A 12,353-nucleotide genomic window follows, 5' to 3' on the forward strand; every position below is an offset into this window, starting at 1 on the left:
CACTGAGAAACAAATATCTAAAAACAGTAAGTGTGCTGCGATTGAGTACATTATTTACAGAAAGGAAAATCAAATAAAAACAGAAGTTAGCAAATACAAAGTTGGAAAATAAGTCAGAGAAATCAGCCATATCCTAACCATCCTTTACTCTGAATATACTTGATTTAAATCCACAATTCACAGCAGCGTAGAGGCAAAAAACTGTCCCCTGCTTCCTCATAGTAATCAATATGACTATCATTTCCATCATTATAATCATCATCGTCGTCATTAACATTGTCTCTTTTTTTTTCTTTTCTTTTCAGTTTAGTCTCACTTACTTATCCAAAGTAAGGGTGCTCACTTTGGAAGTTGTAGTCCGGACACACTTTTTGAACCAGCTTGTAGTCGATGCTAAAGAAAGAGATGAAGATACAGATCACCTTGAAGGGTTTGGCACACAGCCAGGCAGCGTGGGACTGGGTGTGCTCTGTGAAGCAGGTCTGAGATGGATCGTACAGGCATGGTTTGGGCTTCTTGGATCTGTTGGTTTTCTCATACTCAACCCGACAGTTAAAGGTCTTTGTCTCTTTGGGGTCGATGGTCGTCTGGTGGGTCTCCTGAAGCCGGACTTCCTGCTGGGTGTGAGGGTGCAGCTGCTGCTGCTGGAGGACCTCAAACTCCACCACTTTGGTCGGCGGCACGATACTGACCGACACGTTGCCAAGGCTGGACGAGTTGTGGCGGAAGTAAACGGTGAACGTCCCGTTGATGTGGTCCACAATCTTCCCCGTCACCAACAAGCTGAACTTCATGGTCTTGACGTTGAAGTAGAAGTCGCCCCAGCCGAAGATCTTCTTGGTCTTCATGGCCGTCTTTAGTGACGGCTTGCGCTTCGAGCGGTAGCCTGTCTGGTCCAGGAGCAGGGACTGGTTCCGGGCCGTGTCGTACGGGTTAAAGAAACTGTAGGTGGGTGGCTTGGATTTCATGGGTGTCTGGTCGATGGAAGTGGAGAAGATACGTGTTTGGTAAGGAGGCTTGACCACTCCACCTGTCGATCCTCCCACTGTGCCTCCACCCATGCCATATGGAAGAGTCTTCATCACAGACCCCACTGGGCCCAGGTCTGAGAAGTCCACTTGCTTCTCCAACCCTTGGACCTGGAGCGAAAAAGAAACAAGATAGAAAGAAGAAGAAAACTTTATTGATGGGTCAGAGGTTATTAAATTTGTATTTTCACATTTTCTCAAGGAAACTGTAGACTCCCACGAAAAAACGACGGCATCAGTCATTTTAGGAAATTCTCCCAAACTATGTGACAGTTTAAAATAGACAGCGGCTATGTGGAAAACTGCAGAACTGCTCAAACTTTACGACAGCTCACCAAATTGTTTGACATGTCATCAATCCATCTGAGCATCCAAAGCTCAGATTGTTTGGAAAATTGATCAGATGTCAGGATTTTGCTGAGAATTCAGTCCAATCTGGTGCAACCAATTCGGGATTAAAATCTGGTTAAATATGTACAATGTCAACCTGGCACATTGCCACAACTATAAAGCAGTTTAAGGGTTACGGACATTGACATATCTGAAGATGGCTGATGCATTTCAACATACCCTGCACTCCAACACTCATACTACCATACTATTTAGTATGCCAGAAAAAGGTTTAGTATGTCCCAATATGAAGTATGTGCAACATAGTGTGCCAAAAATGTCAGGATGTCCTACTACATCCCGTTGCATTTTGCAGCATGCTTTTCTGTTTTTTCTGACCCACAATCCTCTGCACAGCAGCAGATACGTCACGGTGTGTCACACAAATATAAACAAAGACGAGAGAGCACAAATTCCACAGCTCACTGACAGATGACGGCTCATGTGACAGAATGACAGACTCTGCAATGACAGATGATAGCGCACTCGAGTGTAAATACCTTTTCTTTTTTTACTCCAAAACTACGCGCTAAGGCTACAACAGATAAAGGAGCAAGAGGGTCAAAGTTCAAGGCGCACTGTCAATAGAAGTAGTATGTCCCAATTGTATGCATACTGCATGCAACAGTATGTACTTTGTAAGGGCAGCTGCAGTACACACTAAAAGTAAAAAGAAATAGTATACAATTTGGACCGTTAATACCACTGTACAAAAATGAAGCCAAAATATTCTGGATAAAAGTGGTGCCATATTGTGCTGACGATGTCATTTGGAGCCAAAGTCTACGCAGGCTGATCGAGCTGTGGAGCCGCAGTATTGATTTAATGCGCACATACCCGTCTGACTCAGTCTCCAGGGGGGCTAGCCTGTCAATCTGAGGTTGAGGTTTTACCCCTTTTTTGTAGCATCAAATAACAAATTAAAACGAACTTGTCAGAAAAATGAACACTTGAAAATACATTAGCGTGATACGAAAGATCTAAAATGACCGGAAGATTTATGATGTGTACTGCAGCAGGCCACCAGGGGGCGATCAATATGTTTTGGCTTCACTCTTGAGGATTTGTTGTGTCATCCATCTTTATAAATGCCAGTGGTTCTGCATCTTAATCAAGAGCACTAAACATAAAGTAGAGGGCAAAATACAATATATTTAATACCAGTCCCCTTTCTGTTGTGCTGCTCACACTACTGGGAGTTTAACCAGCAACCTTCAACCAGTTCTTGATTGACATCTTTACTTCTAAGCCACGCTGAAGAAACCAGAGATGCTAGGTTATCCAAAAATGGACAATAACTCCACTCCAGTCTTGCAACAGTCTGGACACAACCTAATACACAAAAAACCCATTATGCGTCATCTCATTTGACACACATTACCATAATTTTAAATGTTGTATAGGTCACTCTTCTGCAGAGATCTTTTAACCTCACAGGATTTTTTTCCCACAAGCATCCAGAGTGTTAGATCCTGCTATGTTTCATCTCTTAAAATCCGAGAAAACAAAACCATCTATTTTTGTTAACACACTTTAATTTTGTTGTCAGTGTTGCTCCAGAGAGAAAAACAACTCCGTGTGTAAGGTAATGGATGTGACTCTTTGTTAGTTCAGACAGCTTTCTGCCTTTAATCCACATCCTAGGTGGTTATTCACAGGGCTGATTGACTGGAAATCTTCCCCTGCTCTCTTTCATGTCTCATCAATCACATCACTGCCATGCTCCCATCCATATGCATATATGTACAAACACACACTTTAAAAACACACGCACCCACACGTTCGCACACATGCACACTTCAAGCTCGGAGCTGTCATGAAGTGACAGCGAGAAGTATTACAACTATTCGGAGAGGTTACATGTGCTTCCCCCGAGGATGTTTTTGGATGGAGTTTAAAACTGCTCTCCTGGTGGATAAACAAACCAAAAAAATAAATGAAAAACACCATTTCAAAAAAGAGTACAGGATCAGATCTTTGTGCCTACTCGTGCGAGGACAGTTTCTGTCTCCCTTCATTCGTATCCAGGGCAGTGGAACCGACAGGTTTGTGTTCAAGCTCTCCTTATCTTTCATCAATCACTGAACCTAATAATAACTCCATTTTGCTATTCGTAGAGGCAACAGTGCGGCGCTCAATGCAGCCCTTAATGTATTCAGTCATTCAATTAATGCATCTATGTCTGTTGGCCATTCATTAACATGCCCGCAGAGCTTATTTCCAAGCAGATTGATTGAGGAAAAAATAACTGAAAGTTTATTGACCACTCGAGGAATGAATGACCAAAAAAAAGGAAGGTGTGATGAATGACCAGCGACTGGGATAATGACCCAGGGGAGGCTTTTAACAGACCTCGACTCCCTTCGGTGCTACGACAGGAGGCCTATGCAGTCTGCTTGCAATTCTAAAATGGTGAATTGGTGATGCGAGCTGACTTTGGCGTTGACGGGTAGGAGTAAGCTACAGCTGATGGCAGAAAAACATCAGAATACGGACAGCAACAAACAGCGTGTACAGTGCATGCAAGATGGGGACTTCCTGTGAATGCGCTGTCAGCAGTGCTGTCAGCTAGCTCCATGTGTTGCCATCTGTCAGGCCAACACTCTGCTGGTGCAGTCCTAATCATTTCTCTTGCTGATGGCACAGAGCTCGAACTAGCACCATCATCATAATCCTTAACCATCTTCAGCGGCAACATCACGCTATGAACCTCAACCTAACCTTCAGGGTCAACTGTATGAAGCCCAGAAATGATTTTATGATGAGGGCTGAGGATGGCGTGAGTCTTTCTGGGGGGCAACTGTACACAGTCAGCAACTTTAACAAACATCGATTGAGTGGAGAAGGATGGGCATGGAGAGAGGGCTTCTTCTTCTGTGGCACAAAAGTAATAAAATGCCAGCAGACACCGATAAATAGATGGACTTTCTATTAGCATAAATATGAATTTTTTTTGTGCCGGACAGTAAATCCATTTAAAAGGCGAGGATTTGTTAGAAGAAATATCAGATATTTCCTCCTGACATGAAATCCATAAGCTATGGACTTTTTGCAAAGCAGCGGATGTTTGCTATAAGGTCACATCAGACCGCCGCAAGTAGTGAAAGATAGACGGCTTGAAAAATACTGCTCCGTGCTTTTCTTCCTTCTCAGCCTCTACTGGTTAGATTACAATGAGTGAGGAGTAACTTTCAGAGCAGTAGCCAGAGGGATGCTGCTGCAGTGATGAGCACACCGTACACACTCAGGTGAATGCACGCACAAACACACAGTAGACACATCTTATTTACACACTGAGCGACTCAACTTGAGAGGCTTAAATGTTACAGTTAAAAAGAGCTCGAGCACTAACATGCACCAACTGTAATTCATTAGTCACACCTTAGGAGAATCAAATTTTGGTGATTTAGTGATTTTTTTTTTTGGTGAACGGTGTCACCCAAAGCAATTTTTCTTTTTTATTACAGTAGCCAGAATAGATAGTGGCACTGGCAATGTTAACATGCTGATGTTGAGCAGGTTTAATGTTTACTGGGTGCAGCATCTTTCTTTAGCACATTAGCAGGCCTAATTCGTGAATTACAGATACAAGTCCAATTAGTAAGATAGCTGATTCTTTATCTCATTCCCAACTCCTGGATCTCTAAGGTTGAAGGGATGGAAAATACTCCAAAATGAATTACATTTCCATCAACCTTAGAGGTCCAGGAGTTGGGAATGAGATAAAGAGTGAGGGAATCATGAAAGTTATCACAATTCACCCCGAGGGGGACTTAAGTGTGTGTACCGATTTTCATAGCAACCCATCAAATAGTTATTATTAATAAATATTTTACTCAAAACAGCAAGAATGAGCTGTGTAGTGGCACTACAGGAAGTCAGGGGATCACAAAAGTCATTAGGATTCATCTTCTGGGCACCATGAATGTGGTACCAAATTTCATAACTATCCATTGAATAGTTGTTACGATATTTCAGTCTGGACCAAAGTGTTAGACAGCAATTATGTTCGTTCCAACTCTATAATATCTCAACAGCTTCTCATCCCAATTGAAGTGACTTCGAAATAAAAGTCTGAGAAAACTTGACCTGTTTAATGCTATAGGTTCCCATCGGGTGGCTATTTGTGGCTCCCAACCTGTAAAATCCCCCCACGTAGTGATGCTTCTCTCATGTCAACATGGCATTAGTGTTTCCTCCATTTAGGAAAGAGGTTCCTGTTTGGTATGATGCTGCGGGAATTCGTAGCAGAAGGTGAAATGAGTATTGTGGTGGACTTATACATATGTATGACACAGGCAACTCAATAACAGCACAATCATAGAAGGAACAATCAGATTACAGAGCTTGGGAGATAGAGGGAGATAGTGAAGAAAATGCTATTAGTGGAGAAGTGAGATGAGGAGAGGAGAGAGTAAGGAGATCTTGTACATTTTCTAGGAATGGCAAACATTAATCATCTTTAACTTCATTTGGAGGTTTGTATGAGCAAAGAGCATCTTTAGTCGCTGCTTAGATGGGACGCCTGTAACCTACCTGGAAGTGCAGGCGAGAATGAAATGTAGGGATTGTTCAATGAGGAGATTATGAGTGTCGCTCAGACAGTGAGAAAAGAAGACGAGACACCGTCAGACAGAAAAGGGCTTGTGGCCGAGAGAGAAGGCTTCTCATGAACTTATTAAATAAGAGAAGGTCAGATCAGCTCCGGAAACCTGATATATCACATGCCACCACAATTAAGATCTCTTTTCATCATTAAGGAAGCCTTGGATCAATGTCTCTGCTCTCCCTTTCTCTCACCCTCTCTCCCATCTATCGGCTATCTGATCCTGTCGGCAGTTCACGCACTCTCACTTTCGTCCATAACTTCCCCACCTCTTTGATAGCAAGAGCGTTCAGAGGAAATGGACCTCGCTCACCGGCTCCCCAGCACACATCCGACTCCCCTCCCCTGCTGCCCCCGCCCTCTGATCCCTCCCCTCCTCCGAGAAGTGATGAGAAGATGAGAGCTGCTTGTCTCCGAGCTCTCTCCCAGGCTTGTTCTTTTGTTTAATTGGAGTTTTATTGGTGACAATCAATTCATTTCTATCTCAGCTCCAGGCTGCATTGATCTGCTGTCACAGAGTCAAATGTACAGTTCCACTCCCACCGCACTATAAACCACAGGCTCTGATGCCTCATAGTTTCTTTCTTTCTTTTTTTTTACTTTCTGTTTCTACTTCTTTATTGCTTGTTGTGATTAGAAGCAGAAATGGCTTTTGAGGTCTTTTCAGGTTTAACTCATATTTTCTCTTAAAGGGAAGAGAACTTTGAGAGCAGTTCGAGGACACTAATTCAAGATGAGATGTTGTAAAACCTTAAAGCACATCAGTTTTTACTTTGAAGTCACTGTTTACCTTAAATGCTCCATTTCTGAAAATCAAGTTTTTAACAACTATTGATAGCGAGGTATGAGCTGAACTGTAGGACCCTGAATTTGAGTGACTATTCTATTGAGGTCCAGAATGCCTTTTCCTCCATGATGTTCTCTATTGGCTTCACTGGGCTGTGTCGTCCGGTGCACGCTGGGTCAGTTTTTTGCAGCTGAGTGTAAAGCGCATACAATGAGGGTCAGCACCTCTGAGTAAATGTACAGTGTTTGAAGACAGTGAATCGTCCTCTCTCTCCTGAGGGAAAGGAGCTGCCCCAAGTGAAGGAGGTCAAGAATGTTGGAGTCTCAGTGACAACTGAAGGTAAGACCACCATTGCTGATGAACATCTATCTGATGTGACTCAGGCACAAATGTTCATGTTAATTCACCTTTAATGTAGCCTTGTTCACCGACTTCTGTATCCCAAAAATAGTGTTGTAACCGTTACCTTGAGTAAACCTGTGGATATCTCTGGGTTTGAACATTGTCGGAAACATTTGGGATAATGTGCTGTAAGTACACAACTCAACAAAATATGCTATATAACAAAAATCTAGTCATTTTCAGACATTTTAATCCAGAATTCATACATGCTATATCTTTAAAACCACTTAAAATGGCACTAAAACATGCTGGAATCATGTAACTTTATATTTTATTAAGAAACTAATTAACTTTTATTGCATCAATGACAGGACACATCTTTTTTGCTGGTGAAAATTGTTTCTTTTTGAAAACAATCAAACTGTTTCACGAACAGAACTGGATGTTTGTCATAGAGATGGAAGAGCAAATTGAAGGGGCTGGTTCTTGGGGCAGAAATGTATCTCAATAATGGACAATCACCACAAACAACTTATCCTGAGTGTTCGCATCGTGATCAGCAATAAAATCTTATATTATCCCACCCCTAGTTTCAGCCCCTCCCTGTCTATGAGTTCTAAGACCTCATTTACACTCAGTCACTTTAGTAGTGTAAATTCATCCAGAAAGCATTTGAGACGGATTAAAATCAGATTGCTCAAACCAGTTTGTGAAGTGGTTGATGATCTGTGTGGGTGAATGAAAGCCTGTGAAGAAGAAAAACTTAAGTCTTAGGCTCTTAATCCATAAATGTGATTCATCTTCTGTGTTTGAGTTAGCTGATGGATAGTTGTTGGAGTGACTCATTTGCTAAAATTTACAAGTCGCTCTCCTTCTGGAGTTTTTGGCAGTTACCAAACAGCTTATCTCTGTGCTGGAGTCGGGCCAACCTGCATTTGCACGTAGCACAGGAATATCAAACAGGATTACAATCAGATTTGTGATCTAACCAAAGGAAATGCATATATGTTACTAAGTGTGAACAAAAATGTAGTGAGCAGCATATGCATTGTGTGGTAGACAAAGTAGGGAACCAAAAAGCAGACTTTGAGATCTGTAATTGGCAACAGACAGGCAGGTCTGGCACAGGTAAACAAAGAGAATCAAGCAGCAGGAAATCTGCAATAGTAAGTCAGATCAAGAAAAAATGTTGCAGGTCGGTAGCACGTAACGGGTACAAGCAGCAGGTATGCAGAAATTACTTTAAAAGATATAATATATACACTTCTGCATTAAAATGTGTAAAATGACTAGACCTTTGATATATATTTTATTGAGCTGTGTTCTTAGATTATACTAAATGTTTGCAACAACGTTAAAACCAAGAGAAATCAGTCATTTTATTCAAGGTAACAGTGCAATTCATTTGGTCACCTGTCGTTATAACTTCCGAAGGAACACCAGGTGACATGTCAGACAGTGAGGTAGGAAGTTTGTGAACGTGACAAAACAGAAATTAAATAAAACTTTAAAACATTACCTCTTTTTCGAGTCATGTCAGATTTTCATCTGCAATGGTGGTTGTTTAATAATGAAGACAACAACTCCCACGATCCCACACTACTTTCAAACATCATCAATCCATCTCTTTTGTTGTCATGGTTTTGATGGAGAGACCTCTAGCAGCAAAAATTACGTATTTTGCGGTAGGGCTGTTCCCATTTTGGCATTGACAATTGAGAATGTCCGATGTCAATTAGGGCAAATTAACTCAACCGCGTCCTTCTTCAACTTTTTTTGCTGGTTGATGAAAAAAAATTGTATTAGTTATTTTCCATGACTAATCTACAAAAGAAGCATGATATAATTTATTATTTAAGAGTTTTTGGATAAAGGGCTCTGCATGCAAAGTGAGTATGTCTCAGAGCCGTCAGTGGAGGAGAGATACGGCAGGTTTACCCTCAGTATCAGATCATCTTGTAAAGTCCACGTATTTGTAGGCAGCTTGTGGTAAAACATAAGCCTTGTCTCTGGTGTCTGGCTCAGAAGGAGCAATAATCAGATGGATGTGTGGTTTTGTGTGTCAGAGCTTCTTCAGGAGTTGTTTTTGTGGAGTTCTGCGGTAAAACCCGGAGTAGACGTTTGAGTTGTCTTTCTTTTTGTGGTTGTGAACTGGATTGTAACTCAACTGTTTTGGGTTAAGGCTCATTTATGCTCAACATTAGACATGCATACCTCCGGTAGTCGTGGGGAGTAGTGTAGCAGTGTGGCCAAAAGAGGAAGAAGTTCTAAAAATGGCTGATTTTTTGAGGAGAGGTTTTGCGACTTGGTGAGAAGATTTAAACATCTGTATGATGATACTTTGCCTGGGCACAGAGACAAACAGTTACTAAAGAACAGCTGGGAGGAGATTGGACGGTGGCGAAGGAAAAGTGGAGGTTTGTGCAAGACCGATATGACTCTGAGTGGTGCCCTCTAGTGGTTGTATTGCTTAACATCCATGCCAATGTGAAAAATGCATGGAAGTATGTGGGCAGTGACGGTTATATCGTTTGAAACTGACGTATCTATATTCATATGTGAATGGAGCATAAATGAGTGTTTAGTGAGGAAAACAAAATAGACTACTGACCAGGTGGATTGACCTCTGGGACAAGACCTTCACACTATCACACCCACACCAATATTGAATGGGGTTGTGGTATATTTGCTGTTGCAATGCTGGTTTTTAGAGATGTTTATTTGATTGCTACTTGCTATTTGCATGACTGTTTTGTGTGGTTTGAGCATGCTATTTTATTTCTATTTCAAAATGTTCTATTGCAATACATCACGCAGAAAAGAAAAATACTGCAGTTGTTTTTTTCAATATTGTGTGGACACAAAGACAAAAACGAAAGATAGAAAATATGGCCTTAAGCAAAATGAAGGGCATGCTGCACTTGAGATAAACTAAGAATGCTGCTTGGCAGGTGATCTAAAGAGGGGGGGCATTAACTGAGGCTGACTTGTGGGCAGGTGAGGAAAACACACAAAGCAAGAGGGACTTTAAGTATCTGAGGGTTGAATGTGAAACAATGTTGGAGTTGTCAGAACTTCACAGGGTGTCTGGGCTCGCCCTTGGGTTGAGGGGTAAGATATCTGGAAGGAGCGTGGAGCTCAGACGCTGCTACTTGTATTGAAGAGGGGTCAGTTGAGGTGCTTTGGGCATTTACAGTCTCCCTGTTGCGCCTCAGGGCAGATACACAGGTCTCCTCCCAGGGATTACAAAATCCCATCTTTATGAATGTGGCAGGACCCCCTGGAAATGTTATAGGACGTGGCTGAAAAGAAGAATGTCTCGGTTTCTTTGCCTGAAGCTGAATAAGGGGTGAAAATCGACTGATGGATGGATGTTTTTGGACAGACAGACGGACATAAATATGATAGTGAAAGTTGAAACTATACCCATTGGTTGAAGGACATTACATAATTTTCAAAGTGCTCATTGCTGCTGTATTAATGGAACTAATTTGTGAGGCAAATAAGGCAGAGGGAGCCGAACTGAATATGTGCTGGTGGTACTGTGGCTAAGACGTGTTCAATTTTACCAGCAGTGACTCCTCTCTGTTTTGACAACGATCACATATTAAAAAAAAGAGAAACTTTCCTTCCTTATTCACCCTCAAAAATGGGAGAACTGAAAATGACATTTAATTACAAAAAGCAAAATAAAGCCAGGAGGAAGAAAGATAAACTCGTGGGGGGAAAATGGCGAGAGAGGGAGAGAGGGAGAGAGAGAGAGAGAGAGAGAGAGAGAGAGAAAAGGAGAAAAAGAAAAGGCAGTAAAAGCGATTTCGCAGTCCAGTGGTGTCGCTGGATTATCATGAAAATGAAAGCTACTGAGTCAGGGAGTATCAGGGAGCAAGGAAATGGAGCCGAGACAGATAACACAGTAAGGGAGAAGAAGAAAACGAATAAGAGAACTTGTGTAGAGAAGGCAGAGAGAGGTCTGTAAGACAATATGAAAAGAAAGTGCAAAGAACGAGAGAAAAGGTAAAAAGACAATATATATACGACAAGCAGTGAGATTATGAGTGCAATAAGCCAAAAATGAGAATCACTTCACCCCATAGAGAATAATCAGAGGTTTCTTGAGAAGTAATATCTGTAATATTGTTTCCAAGAAGACCGGCTCAGTGCTGAAATAATTTTTAGTTAAAGAAGGGATGAAGTATTTTCCCCCATGTATCAGGCAAAATATAAAAAGTGTTCTGGTTGATCATGAACAAAGGTTTCATATTGAAGAATACCGCATATGCAGCAAATAAAGTTCTATCAAAGTGTTGTTCGGATGAAGTATCCAAAGAAAGGAAGAAAGAAAGATGTGAGACGGCGTTCTCTGCCATTTGATGTCTACATAAGAGGATTTATGAAGGTATTGTGTGCTAGATTAAGTGTTATACACTGACAATATTGCAAAATATTGCAGATGACACTAAGATTGGACTGAGGGGGAAATGTAGAAATCCCACACTGTGGCACACGAGGTAACTAAGAAATTAAAGATGTGCAGCAAAACAGACCTTCGTGGCAGTTTTCCATTTCTGCTGCCCTGCTTTGGCACTTGGAAACATTTTAGAGTCCTTCAGGGTTGTATGTATTGCTGTATTTTACTGAACAGTTCATGTTTCATTAATTAGCATCTTAAATTAACCTTAAGCGCTAGATAGATGACTATCTATAATAGCGATTGTGTTTTGGCAGAAAGTTTGCAACAGGGATCGAGTGGAGGCAGAGGGGTCAGTAGAAGTTAGACACTGCTGCGCAGAGTTTTTCTGCCTTCTTTTACTGTTAAAAACCACCTTGATAAAAGTCAAATAGATCACCATAACATTGTGCAGTGGTCCAATCAAGCACAAAGACATTTTGTCATGAATTTTAAGCAATAGTTTGCCCTTTTGAGAAATATGCATATTTGCTTTCTGGCAGAGAGTAAGATGAGAAGATGGATACCACTCTCAAACCCTGTTAGGTTGTATTGTTAGGGAGGTTATGTGCTGGTGCTGGACTATATCTTGTTTTGGCAGTAACTTCCTGAAGTCTCCAGCTGTTTCCCTCAGTCTTTATGCTCAGCTGCTGACTGTGGCTGTACGAAGAAGTATGACATTTGTAGGGTCTGCAGCAACAGTACAGCAGCCCAGCCGCCAGGATAAAAATGTTGGCAGTTAGTTTCTGCAAA

General features: G+C 41.5%; 1 protein-coding gene across 1 annotated transcript in view; it reads right to left on the bottom strand.

Moving 5' to 3' along the window:
- Nucleotides 1–320: 320 nt before the first annotated feature.
- LOC140998664 (neurexophilin-2) overlaps nt 321–12,353 on the bottom strand; it is a 46,315-nt gene continuing 34,282 nt past the window's right edge. Inside the window, exon 2 of the mRNA XM_073469015.1 lies at nt 321–1,139. Coding sequence (XP_073325116.1) covers nt 321–1,139 — 819 coding nt within the window. The remainder of the gene's footprint in view (nt 1,140–12,353) is intronic.

Source organism: Pagrus major, chromosome 6 (assembly GCF_040436345.1).
Source record: "Pagrus major chromosome 6, Pma_NU_1.0".
NCBI classification, from domain to species: domain Eukaryota; kingdom Metazoa; phylum Chordata; class Actinopteri; order Spariformes; family Sparidae; genus Pagrus; species Pagrus major.